Genomic DNA, 27,775 nt, shown 5'->3' on the forward strand with positions numbered 1-27,775 from the left:
CGACTCCAGAGACGACGTCATCTATCAGGTTCCTGGATGTAAATATTTGTGATACTGACTAATTCTTATGTTTTTATTTGTTAGGAGCATTACAGGGGTTCTCCAGGTCTGTGCTGAGTCTGCAGACATTCTATGTGACTGCTGACTTGTGAATTCTCACAGTGCTCACTGAACGCTGTCAGGATTCTCTCGTGCCGGTAATTTACATACATGCGGTCACATGCTGACTAGACATGTGTGGCCTCACTCAGTGAAAATGAACGGAGCGAGGCCGGGCACGTCTAGTCGGAATGTGGCCAGAAGTATATAAATCACATACTTGTGCTGACATGACTGTACATCAGCAAGGGAGAATCCTAAATGTGTGCAGTGCATTCGTTGTGAGAATTCAGAAGCTGCAATGTCAGGATTCAGCTCTGCAGGGTCCAGTAGTCATCACACGGACACTTCACTCATATGCGATTTTCATAGTTATGATCCGGTGACAACGAGCTTCTCCTCCTGCTTCTCTCAGTTTTTCAGTGAACATTTAGAGCATTAGGGAGAGCACTTGGGGGGGGGGGGGGGGCGCCAAATTGAATTCTTGCCCCGGGTGCCAGAAAGCCTAGATACACCTCTGCGTTGAACATTAGGAAGCGAGAGTAGAAAAACGAGGATATGGCTGATAGACACTTGAGGATTCTGGACAGCAGAGAGGTGATATTTGGGCCGTAGAGGTAGATATTAGTGTCATCAGTGTATAGGTGGTACTTGAAGCCATGGGACTCCTGGGACAGAACCTTGAGGCACACCGACAGAGAGAGAGCAGGATGAGGAGGTAGTATGGGAATGGGAGACACTATACAGTGGAGAAAAAAAGTATTTAATCAGCCACCAATTGTGCAAGTTCTCCCCCTTATAAAGATGAGAGCGGCCTGTAATTGACATCATTGCTAGACCACAACTATGAGAGTCACAATGAGAAAACAAATCCAGAAAATCACCTTGTCTGATTTGGTAAGATTTATTTTGCAAATTATGGTGGAAAATAAGTATTTGGTCTTTAACAAAAGTTCATCTCAATATTTTGTTATATATCCTTTGTTAGCAATGACAGCGGTCAAACATTTTCTGTAAGTCTTCACACGGTTGGCACACACTGTTGTTGGTATGTTGGGCCATTCCTCCATGCAGATCTCCTCTAGATCAATGATGTTTTGGGCCTGTCGCTGGGCAACATGGACTTTCAAATCCCTCCAAAGGTTTTCTATAGGGCTGAGATCTGGACACTGGCTAGGCTACTTCAGGACCTTCATGTGCTTCTTACAAAACCACTCCTTCATTGCCCTGGTGGTGTGCTTGGGATCATTATCATACTGAAAGACCCATCCACGTTTCATTTTCCATGCCCTTGGTGACGAAAGGAGGTTTACACTCAAAATTTCATGATACATGGCCCAATTCATTCTTTCATGTACACGGGACAGTTGTCCTGGTCCCTTTGCAGAGAAACAGCCCCAAAGCCTGATGACACCCCCATGCTTCACAGTAGGTATGGTGTTCTTTGGATTCAACTCAGCATTCTGTCTTCTCCAAACACAACGAGCTTTGTTTCTACCAAACAGTTCTACTTTGGTTTCATCAGACCATATGACTTTCTCCCAATACTCTTCTGGATAATCCAAATGCTCTAGCAAATTTCAGACGGGCACAGACATGTACTGGCTGAAGCAGGGGGACACGTCTGGCACTGCAGGATCTGAGTCCCTGGCGGCGTAGTGTGTTACTGATGGTAGCCTTTGTTACGGTGGTCCCAGCTCTATGCAGGTCATTCACTAGGTCCCCCCATGTGGTTCTGGGATTTTTGCTTACCGTTATTGTGATCATTTTGACCCCACGGGGTGAGATCTTGCGTGGAGCCCCAGATCCAGGGAGATTATCAGTGATCCTGTATGTCTTCCATTTTCTTTTTATTGTTCCCACAGTTGATTTAGTTATATCAAGCCGTTTGCCTATCGCAGATTCTGTCTTCCCAGCCTGGTGCAGGGCTACAATTTTGTTTCTGGTGTCCTTCCACAGCTCTTTGGTCTTCACCATAGTGGAGTCTGGAATGTAGCTGAGGTTGTGGACAGGTGTCTTTTATACTGATAACAAGGTCAAACTACCATTACTACAGATAATGAGTGGAGGACAGAGGAGCCTCTTAAAGAAGAAGTTACAGGTCTGTGAGAGCCAGAAATCTTGCAGGTTTTTAGGTGACCAAATACTTACTTTCCACCATAATTTGCTAAATAAATCTTACCAAATCAGACAAGGTGATTTTCTGGATTTGTTTCCTCATTTTGACTCTCATAGCTGTGGTCTACCTATGATGTCAATTACAGGCCGCTCTCATCATTTTAAGTGGGAGAACTTGCACAATTGGTGGCTGACTAAAGACTTTTTTTCGTACTTGCAGAATTTTGGACGCAGTGGAAACCCCGCTCCGCCCAAATCGCCGCCCCCTGTTGAATGTGCGGTGATACCGCATGTGCTCATTGAACACATGCGAAACCACCGCATCCTAGCCATAGACTGGGTTATTTATCTTGCGGAGATGGAGCGTCTCAGCAAGATAAATAGACATGCTGCGGTGTATAAAGACCCGCCGCATGTCCGTAATATTTCGGTTGGGTCACCCGCGTCCCTGCATGCATAGTGGAGATGGGATTTCATAAAATCCCATCCACTATGCTGTAACATCTGGTTGCTGCGGATTGATTGCTGCGGCTGTACACAGCGTTCAATGCGCAGCACGTCCTGAAAACATACGCTACGTGGAAACATACCCTAATTACTCTCCCCTTTCTCTCTACTGCAGATCTGTTTACAACCCCGTCCCTCTGCCTCCTGCTATCTCTAACGCAAAGAGAAAGGAGGGAGAGCAGTCAGGAGCGGGACAGGATTGCATTTTACTTGCAGATTCCACGGTTAGATAAAGGACTGCATGCCACTACTATAGGGATTTTAGAAAGGGGGCCCGAGCTAAGGCTGTTAATGCTCCCCTTCTTCTTCTTGGGTCTTCTGCACCATTGAACTCCACAGGAATAAAGGAGGAAACAACTGGAGCTTCATGCAGTAGAAAATAGGTGGGCAAACAAGTCCTGCCGAGGCATTCTGGTGGTTGTAGTGTTGATGTGTTTTTTTCGTTATGGAGCCATGTAACATTATTAGAGCTGCTTAGGACAGGCTTCAATCACCAGCATCCATCCAGCATTAGTAGTCACGACCAGAATGGGGAAACCTCTGTACGACCGAAGGTATGTAGAGACGGCTCTGGATGCCGGATTATAGCGCATGACCCCTCAGTTCTGCACTGGACCATACAAGATGATGAGGGTGTTCTGCCATCACTTCAGTGTTCTTGTTTGTGGCGCGTCCATGTCACCTCCTGGGGTCACTGCCTGAACATCGTTACTCATCCTCCCCGATGAAGTGTTTGGCCTTTCTACAGCACATTAATGGGAATAGCAATTTTCAGTCATAATTAATATTATTACCCCGACCATTTCACCGGGCGCCGACTCTCAAGTGCTGACCATTAATTTCCATTCTCATGGTTTAGGCCACATGAAGGTCAGCTAATGAGCTCCCGGAGTCACTAATGCAAGCACAGCGCTGTCCGACTAATTAAGAGCGCTCCATACATCCCGGAGTCGTCATTAACGTGATTAAAATGTGTTTTCTCCAGTTGATTTACCTTCCAAAACCTCTGTTGAGTTCCCAGAAACGTATCTGGTTCATTGAAGTCAGAGTTATACCACATCAGTAAAATAAACATGATTGACGAGAGCGCAGAGCGATGGCTGAGGCAGATATGTAGGAGGCAGCGGCTCAGGAAATGTAATGAGTGCAGAAGGTCGCCGCTGGTAAATGCTAAATGACAGATGAAAGGAAATGCTGGGAAAACGCTAAAGTAGATAATCTGAGAAAGCATACAGAAGAGCGGATAGTCCATGATACCGGCAGATAAGACTGGATGAAAATGTATGTATCGTATCCTGAAGCCACGTGAGCTACACTGCAGGAGGAGAAGGAACAGTCCACCATGACTGATAACGGAACCCGGCCAAATCCCCACAAATCCGAGCTAGAAATACTCTGTGTGAACCTTCACAACCCAACCCGAAATGCGTGGGCAGAGAGGCTGAGGTCTGTCTAATGAATATGTCCTCTGCTCCAAAACAAGACGGATATGTGAAGTAGATGGGTCCTACGCAGTCCCTTCCCACCCTCCATACTTCATCTAACCCTTTCCCTGGCCTGGTCCTGCTTCTCCAGCTTTTACAGTAAAGAGTGAAAGTCCTGCCCAACCTAATATCACACAGGGAGGATGATTCCCGGGTTCTTCCGCAGCTGCCCAATGGTTGTCCACACTGGTGAGATATTTGTTGTCAGGTTACACCTTTGTAGGATGCTTGATTTGAGGATGCTCTGTCGGGAGGTGTCTATACTGCATATGTCCATGTGTGGCCAGTCAGTTATTGACATGTGGATTACGGTCAGCCCAGGGCTTTATTAACGTGTGAGAAAGAAGGTAAGGGCTGTCTGTATATTGATAACACTACTATAAAGCCCACGAGACCATAGGAGAGGGCCTCCTCCTGATTCACACCCACAAACCTCTTTTATCTTTTTAAGCATGGGACAGTGATTAACCGCCCAAACTTCCCTTCCCTTATAGATGACATGGCCATTGTTGACCTTGGACCAGATCCTCAGAGAGGGGAGCCCTGTGCTGGTCCGCACAGGACTGAGCAATGACGCCCCTCACCATAAACTCAACGTGCCCACCTTGTAATCCAACTACTCCAGTCTACGAGGCTGGGTGATCATCCAATGTCTTCTGCCCATTGGAGGCCATCATGGTGGTTCGGTTTTCCCCTCTGTGTGTCATACCGCTCCTGCCTGCACTTGTTGTCATTTTTTATTTGTCCTACGCTTTGGTTTGGCATTTAATAACGACCATTCTCCTTTTTCTGTTGTTTCAGTTAAAGGATCAAGAAAGTTAAGTCTGCCAACAGATCTTAAGACTGATCTTGGTACGGTAGGCGAAAGCCAACAATTTTTAAAGCTTCCTCACTCTCATTTGGCAATCCAACCAAACCCATGAGATCTCAAGGTCTTCCCTCCAATGCTTGGCTTGGCGGAGGCTTTTCTTTCCTATCCATGCAGTCCTCCTGTTGGCAGCATCCTCAGCATTTTCGCTTGTGTATGACACTCATTTTCCTGTGGCTGCATTGTGTAATTCATTTCTGAGCAGACACACATTGGGAGAAACCAGGAAGATGCCGACATGATCATTACCATCACCGACTAACCCCAACATGATTCCATGCTGCAGAGCTCATAGTGCTGCTGTATTTACTCTATATACCGTATATATAGACCGGATCTACTGCACAGTGGAGGTTTCATTTCATTCTGTTTGATTAGTAAGGATGATGGCCACTCATCGTTAACATGCATGCATGCTCCAGACTGCACCACACTAACGAGAGATTCTGATTAATTGCTTTAGGCATCATGAGCTTCACATTATGACCCATTTAGTCCTATCCAGATATTAAAGACAAACCTGGAAAGATGACTTATCCTCTGTCTGTATGTATACATGTTCACAGTGATTTCATCAGCAGAATAGTGAGTGCAGCTCTGGAGAATAATACAGGAGGTAACTCAGGACCACTAATGTAATGTATGTACACAGTGACTGCACCAGCAGAATAGTGAGTGCAGCTCTGGAGTATAATACAGGAGGTAACTCAGGATCAGTAATGTATGTACACAGCGACTGCGCCAGCTGAATAGTGAGTGCAGCTCTGTAGTATAATACAGCATGTAACTCAGGATCAGTAATGCAATGTATGTACACAGTGACTGCACCAGCAGAATAGTGAGTGCAGCTCTGTAGTATAATACAGCATGTAACTCAGGATCAGTAATGCAATGTATGTACACAGTGACTGCACCAGCAGAATAGAGAGTGCAGCTCTGGAGTATAATACAGGAGGTAACTCAGGATCAGTAATGTATGTACATAGTGACTGCACCAGCAGAATAGTGAGTGCAGCTCTGTAGTGTAATACAGCATGTAACTCAGGATCAGTAATGCAATGTATGTCCACAGTGACTGCACCAGCAGAATAGTGAGTGCAGCTCTGGAGTATAAAACAGGAGGTAACTCAGGATCAGTAATGTAATGTATGTTCACAGTGACTGCACCAGCAGAATAGTAAGTGCAGCTCTGGAGTATAATACAGGATGTAACTCAGGATCAGTAATGTAAAGTATGTACACAGTGACTGCACCAGCAGAATAGTAAGTGCAGCTCTGGAGTATAATACAGGATGTAACTCAGGATCAGTAATGTAAAGTATGTACACAGTGACTGTACCAGCAGAATAGTGAGTGCAGCTCTGGGGTATAATACAGTATGTAACTCAGGATCAGTAATGTAATGTATGTTCACAGTGACTGCACCAGCAGAATAGTAAGTGCAGCTCTGGAGTATAATACAGGATGTAACTCAGGATCAGTAATGTAATGTATGTTCACAGTGACTGCACCAGCAGAATAGTAAGTGCAGCTCTGGAGTATAATACAGGAGGTAACTCAGGATCAGTAATGGAATGTATGTACACAGTGACTACACCAGCAGAATAGTGAGTGCAGCTCTGGGGTATAATACAGGATGTAACTCAGGATCAGTAATGTATGTACACAGTGACTGCACCAGCAGAATAGTGAGTGCAGCTCTGGAGTATAATACAGGATGTAACTCAGGATCAGTAATGTAATGTATGTACACAGTGACTGCACCAGCAGAATAGTGAGTGCAGCTCTGGAGTATAATACAGGAGGTAACTCAGGATCAGTAATGTATGTACACAGTGACTGCACCAGCAGAATAGTGAGTGCTGCTCTGGAGTATAATACAGGAGGTAACTCAGGATCAGTAATGTAATGTATGTACACAGTGACTGCACCAGCAGAATAGTGAGTGCAGCTCTGGAGTATAATACAGGATGTAACTCAGGATCAGTAATGTATGTACACAGTGGCTGCACCAGCAGAATAGTGAGTGCAGCTCTGGAGTATAATACAGGATGTAACTCAGGATCAGTAATGTAATGTATGTACACAGTGACTGCACCAACAGAATAGTGAGTGCAGGTCTGGGGTATAATACAGGATGTAACTCAGGATCAGTAATGTAATGTATGGACACAGTGACTGCACCAACAGAATAGTGAGTGCAGGTCTGGGGTATAATACAGGATGTAACTCAGGATCAGTAATGTAATGTATGGACACAGTGACTGCACCAGCAGAATAGTGAGTGCAGATCTGGAGTATAATACAGGATGTAACTCAGGATCAGTGATGTAATGTATGTACACAGTGACTGCACCAGCAGAATAGTGAGTGGAGTTCTGGAGTATAATACAGGAGGTAACTCAGGATCAGTAATGTAATGTATGTACACAGTGACTGCACCAGCAGAATAGTGATTGCAGCTCTGGAGTATAATACAGGATGTAACTCAGGATCAGTAATGTAATGTATGTACACAGTGACTGCAACAGCAGAATAGTGATTGCAGCTCTGGAGTATAATACAGGATGTAACTCAGGATCAGTAATGTATGTACACAGTGACTGCAACAGCAGAATAGTGAGTACAGCTCTGGGGTATAATACAGGATGTAACTCAGGATCAGTAATGTAATGTATGTACACAGTGACTGCACCAGCAGAATAGTGAGTGCAGCTCTGGAGTATAATACAGGAGGTAACTCAGGATCAGTAATGTAATGTATGTACACAGTGACTGCACCAGCAGAATAGTGATTGCAGCTCTGGAGTATAATACAGGATGTAACTCAGGATCAGTAATGTAATGTATGTACACAGTGACTGCACCAGCAGAATAGTGATTGCAGCTCTGGAGTATAATACAGGATGTAACTCAGGATCAGTAATGTAATGTATGTACACAGTGACTGCAACAGCAGAATAGTGAGTGCAGCTCTGGGGTATAATACAGGATGTAACTCAGGATCAGTAATGTAATGTATGTACACAGTGACTGCACCAGCAGAATAGTGAGTGCAGCTCTGGAGTATAATACAGGATGTAACTCAGGATCAGTAATGTAATGTATGTACACAGTGACTGCACCAGCAGAATAGTGAGCGCAGCTCTGGAGTATAATACAGGATGTAACTCAGGATCAGTAATGTAATGTATGTACACAGTGACTGCACCAGCAGAATAGTGAGTGCAGCTCTGGAGTATAATACAGGATGTAACTCAGGATCAGTAATGTAACGTATGTACACAGTGACTGCACCAGCAGAATAGTGAGTGCAGCTCTGGGGTATAATACATGAGGTAACTCAGGATCGGTAATGTAATGTATGTACACAGTGACTGCACCAGCAGAATAGTGAGTGCAGCTCTGGAGTATAATACAGGATGTAACTCAGGATCAGTACAGGATCAGTAATGTACAGTACAGACCAAAAGTTTGGACACACCTTCTCATTCAAAGAGTTTTCTTTATTTTCATGACTATGAAAATTGTAGATTCACTCTGAAGGCATCAAAACTATGAATTATCACATGTGGAATTATATAATTAACAAAAAAGTGTGAAACAACTGAAAATATGTCTTATATTCTAGGTTCTTCAAAGTAGCCACATTTTGCTTTGATTACTGCTTTGCACACTCTTGGCATTCTCTTGATGAGCTTCAAGAGGTAGTCACCGGAAATGGTTTTCACTTCACAGGTGTGCCCTGTCAGGTTTAATAAGTGGGATTTCTTGCCTTATAAATGGGGTTGGGACGATCACTTGTGTTGTGCAGAAGTCTGGTGGATACACAGGTGATAGTCCTACTGAACAGACTGTTAGCTGCTTTTTTCTTGGAATTTGTATTATGGCAGGAAAAAAGCAGCTAAGTAAAGAAAAACGAGTGGCCATCATTACTTTAAGAAATGAAGGTCAGTCAGTCCAAAAAAATTGGGAAAACTTTGAAAGTGTCCCCAAGTGCAATGGCAAAAACCATCAAGCGCTACAAAGAAACTGGCTCACATGAGGACCGCCCCAGGAAAGGAAGACCAAGAGTCACCTCTGCTGCGGAGGATAAGTTCATCCGAGTCACCAGCCTCAGAAATCGCAGGTTAACAGCAGCTCAGATTAGAGGCCAGGTCAATGCCACACAGAGTTCTAGCAGCAGACACATCTCTACAACAACTGTCAAGAGGAGACTTTGTGCAGCAGGCCTTCATGGTAAAATAGCTGCTAGGAAACCACTGCTAAGGACAGGCAACAAGCAGAAGAGACTTGTTCAGGCTAAAGAACACAAGGAATAGACATTACACCAGTGGAAATCTGTGCTTTGGTCTGATGAGTCCAAATTTGAGATCTTTGCTTCCAACCACCGTGTCTTTGGGCGACGCAGAAAAGGTGAACGGATGGACTCTACATGCCTGGTTCCCACCGTGAAGCATGGAGGAGGAGGTGTGATGGTGTGAGGGGGCTTTGCTGGTGACACTGTTGGGGATTTATTCAAAATTGAAGGCATACTGAACCAGCATGGCTACCACAGCATCTTGCAGCGGCATGCTATTCCATCCGGTTTGCATTTAGTTGGACCATCATTTATTTTTCAACAGGACAATGGCCCCAAAGACACTTCCAGGCTGTGTAAGGGCTATCTGACCAAGAAGGAGAGTGATGGGGTGCTACGCCAGATGACCTGGCCTCTACAGTCACCAGACCTGAACCCAATTGAGATGGTTTGGGGTGAGCTGGACCGAAGAGTGAAGGCAAAAGGGTCAACAAGTGCTAAGCATCTCTGGGAACTCCTTCAAGACTGTTGGAAGACCATTTCCGGTGACTACCTCTTGAAGCTCATCAAGGGAATGCCAAGAGTGTGCAAAGCAGTAATCAAAGCAAACGGTGGCTACTTTGAAGAACCTAGAATATAAGACATATTTTCAGTTGTTTCACACTTTTTTGTTAATTATATAATTCCACATGTGATAATTCATAGTTTTGATGCCTTCAGAATGAATCTACAGTTTTCATAGTCATGAAATAAAAGAAAACTCTGAATGAGAAGGTGTGTCCAAACTTTTGGTCTGTACTGTATGTACACAGTGACTGCACCAGCAGATTACTTAGTGCAGCTCCAGAGAATAATGCATTATGTAACTCAGCATAAGTACGAGTATATTAAAATTTGTTGTGCTATGTTCCTGAAATCAATTATAGACATCACAGTAGGCAGCTTTCTGTCACTTGTTTGTTCTCTTCTTAGACAGACACTTGTATATCACATATTGGTGACATTACAGTAGTTTACTTAGTAAATGCAACATTGTCCAATTTATTATCTCTGCTGTGAACCTTCAATACATTTATGGCCTAGTGCAGAGGTGTACACCATTTTTTGGTCTAAGCGCCATATTATCCCAAGGCTCACAAAAAAAATAAAGGGGTGCTTGCATGAATACAACACACTGGAACCACCGCCTGTACATGAATACATTACCAAAAACAAGTATTGATTTTTTTTGGAAGATTTGGGGCGTTTCTACTCTTTAAACCTAGTTTGAACACATTTGAATTTACACTGATTTTTTTGAAGCAGAAACACTCTGAATCCTCTTCACAATCTCAAAACTCCATTTTGAGCAGTTTGGATTTTTAACATTGCCGTGTAGCATGTCATCTGATAGTTATGGAGTGCTTCATGTATACAAGACCAGAACCACCATCATTACATGAATTACATCACCATAACCTTGATCACAACATAAGTACATGAATATGGCACAAGAACTATCATCTGTTCATGAATACATCATCAATACACTAATAGAGCACCAGAGCCACCACCAGTTGATGAATACATGACCAGAACCAACATCAGTACATGAATATAGCACCAGAACCATCAGCAGTACATGATTACAGCACCCGAACCATCATCAGTACATGAATAGAGCATCGGAGCCACCATTAGTACAACAATATAGCACCAGAGCCACCCCCAGTACAGTAATACATCACCAGAAAACACCATCAGCACATGAATATAGCAACAGAACCATTAGCATTACATGATTACAGCACCCAAACCATCATCAGTACATGAATAGAGCATCGGAGCCACCATTAGTACAACAATATAGCACCAGAGCCACCCCCAGTACAGTAATACATCACCAGAAAACACCATCAGTACATGAATATAGCAACAGAACCATCAGCAGTACATGATTACAGCACCCAAACCATCATCAGTACATGAATAGAGCATCGGAGCCACCATTAGTACAACAATAGAGCACCAGAGCCACCACCAGTACAGTAATACATCACCAGAAAACACCATCAGTACATGAATATAGTACCAGAACCATCAGCAGTACATGATTACAGCACCCGAACTATCATCAGTACATGAATAGAGCATCGGAGCCACCATTAGTACAACAATATAGCACCAGAGCCACCCCCAGTACAGTAATACATCACCAGAAAACACCATCAGTACATGAATATAGTACCAGAACCATAATTCGTACAGGTGTATGTCACCAAAACCACCGTCTGTACAGGAATACATCACCAGAACCGCCATCGTTATATGAATACATCACCAAAATCACCATCGGTATATATGAATACATGACCAGAACTACAATCAGTACATGAATAGCGTGAATAGAGCGCCATAACTTCCATCAGTAAATGAATACAGCACAAGAACCACCATTATTACAGGAGTACATCACCAAAACCACCATCTGTACAGGAATACATCACCAGAACTATCATCGGTACGTGAATACATCATCAGAACTACCATCAGTACATGAACAGAGTACCAGAGCATCAGTAAATGAATACAGCACAAGAACCTCCACTAGTACAGGAATACATCACCAGAACCACCATCAGTACATGAATACATCACCAGAACCACCATCAGTAAATGAATGCATCATCAGTACTAGCATTAGTACAGTCATGGCCAAAAGTTTTGAGAATGACACAAATATTAATTTTTACAAAGTCTACTGCTTCATTTTTTGTAATGGCAATTTGCATATACTCCAGAATGTTATAAAGAGTGATCAGCTTAACAGCAATTACTTGCAAAGTCAATATTTGCCTAGAAAATTAACTTTATCCCCCAAAACACATTTCAACATCATTGCAGCCCTGCCTTAAAAGGACCAGCTAACATCGTTTCAGTGATTGCTCCATTAACACAGGTGTGGGTGTTGATGAGGACAGGGCTGGAGATCAATCTGTCATGATTAAGTAAGAATGACACCACTGGACACTTTAAAAGGAGGCTGGTGCTTGGCATCATTGTTTCTCTTCTGTTAACCATGGTTATCTCTAAAGAAACACGTGCAGTCATCATTGCACTGCACAAAAATGGCCTAATATCCCTATTCTAGCTGCGATACTCTTCCCTGAGTATCGCAGCTAGAAAGATTGCACCTCAGTCAACAATCTATCGCATCATCAAGAACTTCAAGGAGAGAGGTTCCCTTGTTGCCAAAAAGGCTCCAGGGTGCCCAAGAAAGACCAGCAAGCGCCAGGACCGTCTCTTAAAAGTGTTTCAGCTGCGGGATCGGGCTACCAGCAGTGCAGAGCTTGCTCAGGAATGGCAGCAGGCAGGTGTGAGTGCATCTGCACGCACTGTGAGGCGGAGACTCTTGGAGCAAGGCCTGGTCTCAAGGAGGGCAGCAAAGAAGCCATTTCTCTCCAGAAAAAACATCATGGACAGACTGATATTCTGCAAGAGGAACAGGGAGTGGACTGCTGAGGACTGGGGTAAAGTCATTTTCTCTGATGAATCCCCTTTTCGATTGTTTGGGACATTTGGAAAACGGCTTATTCGGAGAAGACCAGGTGAGCGCTACCACCATTCTTGTCTCATGCCAACTGTCAAGCATCCTGAAACCATTCATGTGTGGGGTTGCTTCTCAGCCAAGGGAATGGGCTCTCTCTCAGTCTTGCCTAAAACACAGCCATGAATAAAGAATGGTACCAGAATGTCCTCCAAGAGCAACTTCTCCCAACCGTTCAAGAGCAGTTTGGCGATCAACAATGCCTTTTTCAACATGATGGAGCACCTTGCCATAAAGCAAAGGTGATAACTAAATGGCTCAGGGAACAAAACATAGAGATTTTGGGACCATGGCCTGGAAACTCCCCAGATCTTAATCCCATTGAGAACTTGTGGTCAATCATCAAGACACGGGTGGTCAAACAAAAACCTTCAAATTCAGACAAAATAAAAGTATTGATTTTGCAAGAATGGACTGCTATCAGTCAGGATTTGATCCAGAAGTTGATTGAGAGCATGCCAGGGAGAATTGCTGAGGTCCTGAAGAAGAAGGGTGAACACTGCAAATATTGACTTGCTGCATTAACTCATTCTAACTGTCAATATAACCTTCTGTTACTCATAATATGATTGCAATTATATTTCTGTATGTGATAAAAACATCTGACAAACACACATAAAAACCAGAGGGCAGCAGATCATGTGAAAATATATTTGTGTCATTCTCAAAACTTTTGGCCATGACTGTACATGAATACATTACCAAAACCACCATCAGTACATGACTACATCATCAAGCTTAGTACAGTGATCAATTGTAATGTCAAGTCATCCCCATATGCAACTGTATTACATGAACCTACATCCCAGTATGTCCTTAACAATGGTACTGAGATGGTGGGAGTTGTTACCAGCCATCATCACACTGCAGACCGTACAGGAATAACAGTACTGGTGAGACGCAGGCAGTATCGTAAATAACTGTATATAGCCAGGTACCTTATAGGTGACATTTTCTCTGATTGGAGTCGGTCTCTATCTGGTCCAGATGCTGTGATGACTTTTCTCCAATCTTTTGCAGTACATCCTGCCACAGTGCAATTAAAAATAGCAGGAAGATTATAATGCTCCTGAATAAAAATCTCTGCCCTACACTCTAGCCCTAAATAAATAATTTCTCCCTGCCCAAAATACGACTCCCACACTGTCTCCCATGCTGTGTCCCTGAATAAATAATTGCCCTTCACTGTGCTTCCTGCACAAGATATCCCCACACACCGTCCCTCTTATAATATATGGCCCCCACATTGTCCTCCATTATGAGCTATGACTGCCATGCCGTCCTTTCTTACAAACTGTGACCGTCACGCCGTCCTCTCTCACACGGTCCCCATCTTCAGTGTCGCCCCTCATTCCCACATCTTAATATTGTCCTCACCCACGTTGCCTCTTTCTGTGCTGCCCCCACAATACCACTCTCCATACTGTCCCTCACACTTCTCCCCACAGTGTCCCATAATGTGTCCTCTCGCTAACACTCCCTTAGTCCATACATTCATTCTTCGCCTCCTCCATCAAACCTTTACTGCTCTTGGTTGTGTCTTCCCCTCCTCTGCGTGACGTCAGCAGTGTGATGGCCTCAGCATGCCGCTGACCTTTGGGCGAGGAGCTGATGAGCGGTCTTCTGCCCCTTTCCCGGCATTTATGCCGTCAAATGTGTTTGCCTCTGAAAGAAAGAAATACTATTGAGTACAGAAAGAAAGAATGCCGTGTCTACAGATAGTTCGTTGGTGACCAGAAATCCTTTGACAGGCCATGTGTGGCCCAGGGGCTGTGTGTTTTGACGTCTGGCCTAGGTTATTATACTTGGAAAAAGATAAAGCGAAGGTTTGGTAGAATGAGAATCTTGTAACTTGAGACATCAGTAAGAAGGTAACGCGGAGATTATTAAAGGATGATGGATGTTATATGAATGCTGTAGGTGGACTCAAGGGATAATGCCAACGCTACTGCTCCCTCCAAGCGAACCCCGGACACTGAAGACGTTAATTGTCTGCTGCTCTGCACAACCAATACTTCATGGGCGGCTGGTTATCTGTGCACGAGAGATCACCAAACCAGCCTGACTGAGAATGACCACCCCAGTAAACATAACCGAGAGTGACCACCAAGGAGAGTGTGACAGGGGGACCAAGGAGAGTGTGACAGAGGGACCAAGGAGAGTGTGACAGAGGGACCAAGGAGAGTGACAGAGGGACCAAGGAGAGTGTGACAGAGGGACCACCAAGGAGAGTGTGACAGGGTGACCAAGGAGAGTGTGACAGGGGGACCAAGGAGAGTGTGACAGAGGGACCAAGGAGAGTGACAGAGGGACCAAGGAGAGTGTGACAGAGGGACCACCTTAGAGAGTGTGACAGAGGGACCACCAATTAGAGTGTGACAGAGGGACCACCAAAGAGAGTATCACAGAGGAACCACCAAGGAGAGTGTGACAGGGGGACCAAGGAGAGTGTGACAGAGGGACCAAGGAGAGTGACAGAGGGACCAAGGAGAGTGTGACAGAGGGACCACCAAGGAGAGTGAGACAGAGGGACCACCAAAGAGTGTATCACAGAGGAACCACCAAGGAGAGTGTGACAGGGGGACCAAGGAGAGTGTGACAGGGGGACCAAGGAGAGTGTGACAGAGGGACCAAGGAGAGTGACAGAGGGACCAAGGAGAGTGTGACAGAGGGACCACCTTAGAGAGTGTGACAGAGGGACCACCAATTAGAGTGTGACAGAGGGACCACCAAAGAGAGTATCACAGAGGAACCACCAAGGAGAGTGTGACAGGGGGACCAAGGAGAGTGTGACAGAGGGACCAAGGAGAGTGTGACAGAGGACAACCAAAGAGTATGACAGGGGGACCACCATAGAGCATTACAGGGGGACCATCAAAGAGAGTGTGACAGAGGGACCATCAAAGAGAGTGTGACAAAGGGACCACCAAAGAGAGTGTTACAGAGTGACCACCAAAGAGAGTGTGCAAAAAAACCCTGTTTGGGAGAGAAGAATAGACAAATTGCAGCATCCCAAGTGCGTAAACACAATATTGTAGTCTTTAAAGGGTGCACAATTTTATGCACTCGCCTGATAGAAGACTAATATGGCTTTAGATTGTGTATCCTCAAAAATCCTTCCTTCTGGGATACTTTTCAATAGACAGGGCTTGCAGCTTGCCTCGGGTGGATCCAAGTGAAAGAGGCAGATTCAGGCTCACACAGGATGAGTAAATCAAGAAAGGCACCTCCAGCCCATAAAATTTTATACTATTAGGATTTGTACTGTATTTTTATGATACCTGATGAAGGATATACACTGTATCCGAAGTGAGTTGTATCTCCTCTTTTTTAACCTATCAAATAAAAAAATATGAAATATCATCTTTGGATGTGAGTCCTGGGAAGCGCTGCCATTCATGGGCTGGATGTGCCTTTCTTGATTTACCAAAGAGAGTGTGACAGAGGAACCACCAAAGAGAGTGACAGAGTGACCACCAAAGAGAGTGTGACAGGGACCACCAAAGAGTGTGACAGAGGGACCACCAAAGAGAGGGTGAGAGAGTGACCACCAAAGAGAGTCTTACAGAGGGACCACCAAAGAAAGTGTGACAGAAGGTTACCAATTAAGTTAACCAAGCAATTATGAACAAGAGTGACCACCAAACTCAGTGAGGCTGAATAGCCATCATAGTGAATATACTGTAGCCAAATGTGGCAACCAAAACGAGTGACCACTGAAGACAGTGCAACCGAGAGGCCCCAACCGAGAGGGTGACCTTGTGTAACCATATAACCATCAAAGCAGATGTGGCCATGAGAGACTGCCAAGCAGAGTTTGACCAAAAGTAACCCCCCAAAGCGAATCTGACCTGTAGTGATCAGAGCCAGTGGCCCCTGTGCCTGGTACCTTATGGGTGTAGCGTCTATATGTCCCCTGGTGCAGATTCATTACCACTGTCGTAAAGTCAGACAGGATCATGCCAGACATAAGGAAACTGCACCAAATTTATGCGACTGTACACATAGGACCCTAAATTTGGTACATCTTTCCAGACCTGTCAGTCGAGTTCCTCTTCCTCCTCCTCGGCCGTCGTACTTCATGCTGATATTTTCCACTACATTTGGTGCATCTCGTCTTCCTCCTCGGCCGTTGTACTTCACGGTGATATTTTCCACTATATTTGGTGCATCCCCTCCTCCTCGGCCACCGTACTTCACGCTGATATTTTCTGCTACATTTGGTGCATCTCCTCTTCCTCCTCCTCGGCCGTCATACTTCATGGTGATATTTTCCGCTACATTTGGTGCATCTCCTCTTCCTCCTCGGCCGTCATACTTCATAATGATATTTTCCTCTACATTTGGTGCATCTCCCCTTCCTCCTCCTCGGCTGTCGTACTTCACACTGATATTTTCTGCTACATTTGGTGTATCTCCTCTTCCTCCTTGGCCGTCGTACTTCACTCTTATATTTTCCGCTACATTTGGTGTATCTCCTCTTCCTCCTCCTCGGCGGCCGTACTTCACTCTGATATTTTCTGCTACATTTGGTGTATCTCCTCTTCCTCCTCCTCGGCCGTCATACTTCATGATGATATTTTCCGCTACATTTGGTGCATCTCCCCTTCCTCCTCCTCGGCGGCCGTACTTCACGCTGATATTTTCTGCTACATTTGGTGCATCTCCTCTTCCTCCTCCTCGGCCGCCGTACTTCACGCTGATATTTTCCGCTACATTTGGTGTATCTCCTCTTCCTCCTCGGCCATCGTACTTCACGCTTATATTTTCCGCTACATTTGGTGTATCTCCTCTTCCTCCTCCTCGGCCGTCGTACTTCACGCTAATATTTTCCGCTACATTTGGTGCATTTGATTTCTGATACTGTCAGCATTGATGAATATCATTGGCATTTCTTCTCTGTAGAGTTTAGTTTTTGGAGCCGGCTGTTATAGAGAATCAGCGCGTATTCACACAGTAAAGAGAAACTGGGTCTGAGCAGAAAAAGTAAATTAATGTGCATGCAAAATGTAATTGCATATGAACACATGACCTTTACACAGAGAAAACCAAAAGCAAAACACAAAACAAATATCCTGGAATAAAAAAGTAAAAAAATATATTGCAAAAACTGCATGAAGGTAGTAATAATAGTAATAATAAGGGTATTTAGTTAACATAATTTTGATCAAAATAATGTAGAAGCCATCCCGCCACGTCACGGCAACCCTTGTGGGACAGTCCTAACTCTTGTATTTAAAACCTTTCCACTTGTCAAGTGACGTAAATGTGAACAAGGACAGAGGGACTGAACCACCAGTAATAGTATAGGCCAGACTGCCTGTCTGGCCTATACTATTACTGGTGGTTCAGTCCCTCTGTCCTTGTTCACATTTACGTCACTTGACAAGTGGAAAGGTTTTAAATACAAGAGTTAGGACTGTCCCACAAGGGTTGCCGTGACGTGGCGGGATGGCTTCTACATTATTTTGATCAAAATTATGTTAACTAAATACCCTTATTATTACTATTATTACTACCTTCATGCAGTTTTTGCAATATATTTTTTTACTTTTTTATTCCAGGATATTTGTTTTGTGTTTTGCTTTTGGTATTCACACAGTGCAGTATTTTCTTCGTGACCTCAGCTTTATACACTGCTCCAAAAAATAAAGGGAACACTTAACAACAGAATATAACTCCAAGTGAATCAAACTTCTGTGAAATCAAACTGTCGACTTAGGAAGCAGCACTGATTGTCAATCAATTTCACATGCTGTTGTGCAAATGGAATAGACAACAGATGGAAATTATTGGCAATTATCAAGACACCCGCAATAAAGGAGTGGTTCTGCAGGTGGGGACCACATACCACATCTCAGTACCAATGCTTTCTGGCTGATGTTTTGGTCACTTTTGAATGTTGGTTGTGCTTTCACACTCGTGGTAGCATGAGATGGACTCTACAACCCACACAAGTGGCTCAGGTAGTGCAGCTCATCCAGGATGGCACATCAATGCGAGCTGTGGCAAGAAGGTTTGCTGTGTCTGCCAGCGTAGTGTCCAGAGGCTGGAGGCGCTACCAGGAGACATGCCAGTACACCAGGAGATGGGGAGGGGGCCGTAGGAGGGGGCAACAACCTAGCAGCAGGACCACTACCTCAGCCTTTGTGCAAGGAGGAACAGGAGGAGCACTGCCAGAGCCCTTCAAAATGACCTCCAGCAGGCCACAAATGTGCATGTTTCTGCACAAACGGTTAGAAACCAACTCCATGAGAATGGTCTGAGTGCCTGACGTCCACAGATGGGGGATGTGCTCACAGCTCAACACCGTGCAAGACGCTTGGCATTTGCCACAGAACACCAGGATTGGCAAATTCACCACTGGCACCCTGTGCTCTTCACAGATGAAAGCAGGTTCACACTGAGCACATGTAACAGACGTGACAGAGTCTGGAGACGCCGTGGAGAGCGATCTGCTGCCTGCAACATCCTTCAGCATGACCGGTTTGGCAGTGGGTCAGTAATGGTGTGGGGTGGCATTTCTTTGGAGGGCCGCACAGCTCTCCATGTGCTCACCAGAGGTAGCCTGACTGTCATTAGGTACCGAGATGAGATCCTCAGACCCCTTGTGAGACTATATGCTGGTGCGGTTGGCCCTGGGTTCCTCCTAATGCAGGACAATGCCAGACCTCATGTGGCTGGAGTGTGTTAGCAGTTCCTGCAAGATGAAGGCATTGAAGCTATGGACAGGCCCGCCCGTTCCCCAGACCTGAATCCGACTGAGTACATCTGGGACATCATGTCTCACTCCATCCACCAACGTCACGTTGCCCCACAGACTGTCCAGGAGTTGGCGGAAGCTTTAGTCCAGGTCTGGGAGGAGATCCCTCAGGAGACCATCCGCCGCCTCATCGGGAGCATGCCCAGGTGTTGCAGGAAGGTCATACAGACACATGGAGGCCACACACACACTACTGAGCATCATTTTGACTTGTTTTAAGGACATTACATTCCACTTTAATTTTGTGAGTGACTCCAAATCCAGGCCTCCATTGGTTAATAAATCTGATTTCTATTGATGATTTTTGTGTGATTTTGTTGTCAGCACATTCACCTTTGTACAGAACAAAGCATTCAATGAGAATGTTTCATTCATTCAGGTCTAGGCTGTGTTATTTCAGTGTTCCCTTTATTATTTTGAGCAGTGTATCATAAATCTGCATGATATGAAGGATGAAGTTAGTTTCCTACTGTTTGGTTTCTTCACTATGGCTTTCCCATGCACTGTTCACATCACATTCATGGATGCACGTTACAATATTCAGATTCCTTCTTGTCGTCACTCACTTGTACACTGTGGTTGGCCTATATCATGTGTGTGCCCTGATAATGTGTATCACTCGCTGATTGTCGCACGGTCGGTTCATTATATACAGGTAGTTATGTCCTGAGTTGTCCCCTGTGGCGCACACCTGCCCCACGCTCCTCTCCGGCTTACGGCTGTCCGGCACAGCTCTACTTTCAGCGGTGCGGTGTCACGCTTTCCATAGCTGTAACCTGTAAACGCTTTGCTTCTGAGAGTGGACGACGGCATCTCCTGCGCCGCTAGCATGTTAAAAAACACATGATTTCTTCATGACTTTTTAGTGGGTACCTTGGTTTTATAAGGCGGCATCTCCCCCACCCCAAGGCGCCTCCTGCAGGGAAGTAGGGACCCGCTTTGGTGAAGGAGGGAAGCGCGTCCGTTAGTACAGCCTGATGGTTATTGCTTCCACTCTCATAATTCACATTCGACCTGAGCTACTATTGCTTTACAGTGCAGGTAATAAGACGCATTGGTATTTGTAGTACCCCAGCTTCTCTTACCGCCATGATTCCATTACTGTCACCATCGTGGCCTTGACGTGTCCCAGTAATTTTCATCCATTTTCATTATTTTACATGATAAACCATGTTTCTGGGACATTTTCTATCCCTCCGTTTGCTGTGTTCCTTGGCTTGTTCTCTGCATATGTCCTGCATCTGTGACTGTGGTTCCTGCTGCTGTGGTCGGAGGTTCAGTCTCCGAGCTGGTCCTGAGTGACACGTCTCAGTTCCTTCCCTGTACGTCCTCGTAACCTGCACACAGGCCACACGTCGCAGCAGCTACATACATCACCGCAGCAGCAGTCTCCATCATTGCCCTGAATGAGACCATCACCCATCACTTTAAATCTTCAAGTTCGGCCATAAGTGTGAACACGAACAACAGACATGGCCACCACTAGGTCTCGTAGAGCGGCACCACAGTGCTGTGTGTCCAAGGAGTTGGGGGTACGTGGTCTGTAGAGTGAGATCTGCACCATGCAATGGAGGCTGCGGCCACTTACACTGCTCTTTTGTCTTCTAGATCATGTGAACGGTCACTGTACAAGTCCCACGTCACAGTCCTGCGGGTCAGGGAAGAGGCTCTCCAGTTCTGATGGCACCAAAGCCAACAGGAGAGGCCCGGGCAGACCACCGTTTCGAAAAGCCCAGTCTGCAGCGTGTATGGAGATCACCCTGCCTGTCACCACTGAAGGTGAGTGGATGGTTGCCCTCATGATGGTGCTCCATACAGCGGTGGGCCGTGTCCAGACCCCAGGGTCACCGGCCATATCTGTGTCTGCTCCTCCAGTGTCGGGAACCTCCATTCCTTCTGTTCATTCCTCTGGGTAGAAGTGTCTAGAAGTAGCTGGCATGTCCCAGTTTGGAGATATAATCCACACTATGTAGATGTCCGCAGCACTACGTCAGCATTATCTCACCGTGTGGTCTGTAGCTGGCATGACCTCGTGTCTGGACATAGATGGCATGACCATGCGTTAGACTCTGTAGTAGCATGACCCCCGTTGCCACCCTGTACACTAATATATGCACACGTGTGTAGAGGACGGTAACGTTTTAGCCTCTGCTACATCCTGATTACCTGACGGCAGCTGACAACCATCATCGAGAGCATCGGGAACGGTCCATTGCACGGCACCAGTGATGTACAGATTCAAAGGATCGTCCCAGGCTTGATGGTTGTCCTTCCCTGCACCGAAAATGGGATGTAGATGTGTCAGAAACCATTACTAAGCACAACGTGCACATAGACAGAGCCTGAACCTGGTGTAGTGTCGGGACAGAGTGCGGCTGAATACACACAAGCGGGGGAACCAATAGTCAACACTATTGGCTCCTCCAATTATTTGCCACACCATGTAATATATCTCCGGGTAAAGGATTCAGAGCAGCAGCCTGTACCTGTATGGTTGTGTGGATCCTTAGCCTTCAGTCCATGACCCTTCTATCAGCTGAGCATCAAGGACCTTTCCCTGTGAGGTCTGTAAGGACGATTGTCATCAAATAAATAAAATAAATACCCGGATGAACGTTTAGAGAAAGTCTCCATTCGGCCTTCCTCATCCCGAGCTTGGACTTTGTAGAAAAGAAAGGCTAAACCCTGCGGCCATCTATTAATTACAGAGAAATAAATAAGATCACCTTTAAAACTAGCCACCCACTCCCCTTAATTCCTGAGTTGCTGGAGAGACTCCGTTCTGCCTTAATAACGCCCCTGCCACCATTCATTACTTCATTAATGATGTGTTTCGAGATTTCTTGGACCAATTTGTTGTTTATCTTGATGAAATTCTTATATTTTCTGGAGGAAAGTCCTGTTAGTCCTGAAACTTCTACCGGAGAATCAGCTCTATGTCAAGCTTGAAATATGTAAATCTGAACAAACCGGAACACAATTTGTTTGATAAATCATCTCTCTAGAAGGTCTAAGCATAGATCCTAGCATACTCAGAGCTGTGCTTGACTGGCCTACTCCAAAAAATGTAAAAGGCGTCCAAAGCTTTACGTTGTCTGTAAACGTCTAGAGAAGATTAATAAAAATCTTTTCAAAAATCATCTAAAAAAATCACTTCACTCACAAAGAAAACCATAGCGTTTTTCTGGTGTCAAGAAGCACAGGTGGCTTTTCACAAAATACTATTTTCACCTCTGCACCATTACTGGTCCATCGAAATCCTGAACTGCCAATTGTTGTCAAAGTAGACTCAATCGCTGGCCAAAAATCACGATCAAGCGCGTTTACAGTTTGTTCAAGAACATTTAGACATGCTTGAGAAATACTGGGAGAATATAGTCTGGTCAGATGAGACTAAAACTGAACCCTTTGAATATCATTATACACACCATGTTTGGAGGCCAAAAGGCACTGCACATCACCTCAAAAACACTACCCCAGCAGTGTAGTGTGGAGGTGGGAACATCATGGTGTGTGGCTGATTGTCATCATACAGCCCTGGCAAACTTCATGTAATTGAAGGAAGGATGAATGGACAAATGTACCAAGACGTTCCTTATAAAAAAAATCTGCTGCCATTTACTGGGATGATGAAGATGAAACGACGGTGGACATTTCAGCAGGACAATGATCCCACACACAACCATAGAAACTCTCAATTGTTTTCAGAGAGAGAAAATTAACCTGCTAGAAAGGACGATCACCGGACCTGAATCCTATAGAAAATGTATGGAAGGAACTAAAGCTCAGAGATCATATAAGGAGCCATGGAACCTTCAGGATGTGCTAGTGTTTGTGTGGAAGAATGGGACAAAGTACCACCTGAGCAATGCCTGCGACTAGTTTCTCCATACAGGAGGCGTCCTGAAGTTTCATCACCAACAAAGGCTTTGTACCAAGTAATAAATACATTTCAGTAATGTGATCAACACTTTTCTCAATATTACGCACAATTTATGGACATCTATGATGATTTCTCCTATGTGGATCAGATGGGTTGTTACCGACATCTAGAGAGAATTTCATGTCAATAGCAGCTTTACAAATAGATTTACTTAGAAAATTGATGACCTTGTTCAATACTTATTACACCCGCTGTGTTTATGATCTCCCTGCCAAGCAGGGTGAGTTGATCAAGGGACAGTGGTGGAGGGAGGCGATAGCCCTTCATTCCAGGGACCTTTACTGCCCGGAGTCCCTGCTGCCAGGTTCCCAGCTGTCTGTGTTTTCTTCCTGTACTATTAGTGCCCCCTTCCATTTATTAGACAGTGACCCCCTCCCTGTGTAGTGCTACCTTTCTGTGCGCAGTGCCCCCTCCTGTGTGCAGTACCTCTTCCTCTGTGCAGTGCCGCCTCCTGTGGGCAGCGCCTCCTCATGTGTGCAGTGCCCCCTTCTGTGTGCAGCGCCTCCTCATGTGTGTAGTGTCCCTCCTGTGTGCAGTGCCGCCTCCTGTGTGCAGCATCTCCTCCTGTGTGCAGTGCCTCCTCCTGAGTGCAGTGCCTCCTCCTGAGTGCCAGTGCCTCCTAAGTGCAGTGCCTCCTCCTGAGTGCAGTGCGTTCTCCTGTGTGTAGTGCCTCATGTGTGCATTGCCCCCTCATGTATGCAGTGCCTCTTCCTGTGTGCAGTGCCCTTCCTGTGTGCAGCACCTCCTCATGTGTGCAGCGCCTCCTCATGTGTGCAGTACCTCCTCATGTGTGTAGTGTCCCTCCTGTGTGCAGTGCCTCCTCCTGTGCGCAGTGCCTCCTCCTGTGTGCAGTGCCTCATCCTGTGCGCAGTGCCTCATCATGTGCGTAGTGCCTTCTCCTGTGTGCAGTGCCTCCTCCTGTGTGCAGTACCTTCTCCTGTGTGCAGTGCCCCCTGCTGTGTGCAGTTCCCCCTCATGTGTGCAGTGTGCCCTCCTGTGTGTAGTGCCTCCTGTGTGCAGTGCCCCTCCTGTGTGTAGTGCCTCATAAGTCCAGTGCCCCCTCCTGTGTGTAGTGCCTCCTGAGTGCAGTGCCTCCTCCTGTGTGCAGTGCCTTCTCCTGTGTGCAGTGCCTCCTGTGTGCAGTGCCTTCTCCTGTGTGCAGTGCCTTCTCCTGTGTGCAGTGCCCCCTCCTGTGTGTAGTGCCTCCTGAGTGCAGTGCCTCCTACTGTGTGCAGTGCCTCCTCCTGTGTGCAGTGACCCCTCCAGTGTGCGGTGCCTCCTCCTGTGTGCAGTGCCTTCTCCTGTGTGCAGTGCCTCCTCCTGTGTGCAGTGCGTTCTCCTGTGTGCAGTGACCCCTCCTGTGTGCAGTGCCTCCTCCTAAGTGCAGTGCCCCCTCCTGTGTGTAGTGCCTCCTGAGTGCAGTGCCTCCTACTGTGTGCAGTGCCTCCTCCTGTGTGCAGTGACCCCTCCAGTGTGCGGTGCCTCCTCCTGTGTGCAGTGCCTTCTCCTGTGTGCAGTGCCTCCTCCTGTGTGCAGTGCGTTCTCCTGTGTGCAGTGACCCCTCCTGTGTGCAGTGCCTTCTGTGCGCAGTGCCTCCTCCTGGGTGCAGTGCCTTGTCCTGTGTGTAGTGCCTCCTGTGTGCAGTGCCCCTCCTGTGTGTAGTGCCTCATAAGTCCAGTGCCCCCTCCTGTGTGTAGTGCCTCCTGAGTGCAGTGCCTCCTCCTGTGTGCAGTGCCTTCTCCTGTGTGCAGTGCCTCCTGTGTGCAGTTCCTTCTCCTGTGTGCAGTGTCTTCTCCTGTGTGCAGTGCCTTCTCCTGTGTGCAGTGCCTCCTCCTAAGTGCAGTGCCCCCTCCTGTGTGTAGTGCCTCCTGAGTGCAGTGCCTCCTACTGTGTGCAGTGCCTCCTCCTGTGTGCAGTGACCCCTCCAGTGTGCGGTGCCTCCTCCTGTGTGCAGTGCCTTCTCCTGTGTGCAGTGCCTCCTCCTGTGTGCAGTGCGTTCTCCTGTGTGCAGTGACCCCTCCTGTGTGCAGTGCCTTCTGTGCGCAGTGCCTCCTCCTGTGTGCAGTGCCTTGTCCTGTGTGCAGTGCCCCCTGTGTGCAGTGCCCCCTCATCTGTGTAGTGCCCCCTCCTGTGTGCAGTGCCTCCTCATGTGTGGATTGCCCCCTCCTGTGTGCAGTGCCTCTTCCTTTGTGCAGTGCCTCTTCCTTTGTGCAGTGCCCTTCCTGTGTGCAGCACCTCATGTGTGCAGCGTCTCCTCATGTGTGCAGTACCTCCTCATGTGTGTAGTGTCCCTCCTGTGTGCAGTGCCCCCTCCTGTGTGTAGTGCCTCCTGTGTGCAGTGCCTTCTCCTGTGTGCAGTACCTTCTCCTGTGTGCAATGCCCCCTCCTGTGTGCAGTTCCCCCTCATGTGTGCAGTGTGCTCTCCTGTGTGTAGTGCCTCCTGTGTGCAGTGCCCCTCCTGTGTGTAGTGCCTCCTCCTAAGTGCAGTGCCCCCTCCTGTGTGTAGTGCCTCCTGAGTGCAGTGCCTCCTCCTGTGTGCAGCGCCTTCTCCTGTGTGCAGTGCCTTCTCCTGTTTGCAGTGCCTCCTCCTGTGTGCAGTGCCTTCTCCTGTGTGCAGTTCCCCTTCATGTGTGTAGTAAGGGCAGCGCCTCCTAAGTGCAGCGCCTCCTGTGTGCAGTGCCTCCTGTGTGCAGCGCCTCCTAAGTGCAGTGCCTCCTGTGTGCAGTGCCTCCTAAGTGCAGCGCCTCCTAAGTGCAGCGCCTCTTGTGCGCAGTGCCTCATCCTGTGCGCAGTGCCTTCTCCTGTGCGCAGTGCCTCCTCCTGTGCGCAGTGCCTTCTCCTGTGCGCAGTGCCTCCTCCTGTGTGCAGTGCCTTCTCCTGTCTGCAGTGCCTTCTCCTGTGTGCAGTGCCTTCTCCTGTGTGTAGTGCATCCTGTGTGCAGTTCCTTCTCCTGTGTGCAGTTCCTTCTCCTGTGTGCAGTGCCTTCTCTTGTGTGCAGTGCCTTCTCCTGTGTGGAGTGCCTCCTCCTAAGTGCAGTGCCCCTCCTGTGTGTAGTGCCTCCTGAGTGCAGTGCCTCCTCCTGTGTGCAGTGCCTCCTCCTGTGTGCAGTGACCCCTCCTGTGTGCAGTGCCTTCTCATGTGTGCAGTGCCTCTTCATGTGTATAGTGCCTCCCGAGTGCAGTGCCTCCTCCTAAGTGCAGCGCCTCCTGTGTGCAGTGCATCCTCCTTAGTGCAGTGCCTCCTCCTGTGTGCAGCATCTCCTCCTGTGTGCAGTGCCTCCACCTAAGTGCAGTGCCTCCTCCTGAGTGCAGTGCCTCCTCCTGTGTGCAGTGCCTCCTCCTGTGTGCAGTGCGTTCTCCTGTGCCTTCTCCTGTGTGCAGTGCCTTCTCCTGTGTTCAGTGCCTTGTCCTGTGTGCAGTGCCTCCTGTGTGCAGTGCCTCCTCCTGTGTGCAGTGCCTTGTCCTGTGTGCAGTGCCCCCTGTGTGCAGTGCCCCCTCATCTGTGTAATGCCCCCTCCTGTGTGCAGTGCCTCCTCATGTGTGGATTGCCCCCTCCTGTGTGCAGTGCCTCTTCCTTTGTGCAGTGCCTCTTCCTTTGTGCAGTGCCCTTCCTGTGTGCAGCACCTCCTCATGTGTGCAGTACCTCCTCATGTGTGTAGTGTCCCTCCTGTGTGCAGTGCCCCCTCCTGTGTGTAGTGCCTCCTGTGTGCAGTGCCTTCTCCTGTGTGCAGTACCTTCTCCTGTGTGCAATGCCCCCTCCTGTGTGCAGTTCCCCCTCATGTGTGCAGTGTGCTCTCCTGTGTGTAGTGCCTCCTGTGTGCAGTGCCCCTCCTGTGTGTAGTGCCTCCTCCTAAGTGCAGTGCCCCCTCCTGTGTGTAGTGCCTCCTGAGTGCAGTGCCCCCTGTGTGCAGCGCCTTCTCCTGTGTGCAGTGCCTTCTCCTGTTTGCAGTGCCTCCTCCTGTGTGCAGTGCCTTCTCCTGTGTGCAGTTCCCCTTCATGTGTGTAGTAAGGGCAGCGCCTCCTAAGTGCAGCGCCTCCTAAGTGCAGTGCCTCCTAAGTGCAGCGCCTCCTAAGTGCAGTGCCTCCTGTGTGCAGTGCCTCCTAAGGG

At 47.0% G+C, this 27,775-nt stretch overlaps 1 protein-coding gene across 8 annotated transcripts in view; it reads left to right on the plus strand.

Annotated features, from left to right (window-relative positions):
* The window catches only part of STXBP5L (syntaxin binding protein 5L), a 340,555-nt gene that overhangs the window by 284,046 nt on the left and 28,734 nt on the right, over positions 1–27,775 (plus strand). For 4 of the 8 annotated variants that reach the window (XM_073576992.1, XM_073576994.1, XM_073576995.1 and 1 more), the window contains 2 exons: positions 5,010–5,060; positions 21,334–21,504. In XM_073576992.1, coding sequence (XP_073433093.1) covers positions 5,010–5,060; positions 21,334–21,504 — 222 coding nt within the window. The remainder of the gene's footprint in view (positions 1–5,009; positions 5,061–21,333; positions 21,505–27,775) is intronic. The other 4 variants (XM_073576997.1, XM_073576993.1, XM_073576998.1 and 1 more) reach the window with 1 other exon arrangement.

Source organism: Dendrobates tinctorius, unplaced genomic scaffold (assembly GCF_039654945.1).
Source record: "Dendrobates tinctorius isolate UK_male_01 unplaced genomic scaffold, ASM3965494v1 ptg000054l, whole genome shotgun sequence".
NCBI classification, from domain to species: Eukaryota; Metazoa; Chordata; class Amphibia; order Anura; family Dendrobatidae; genus Dendrobates; species Dendrobates tinctorius.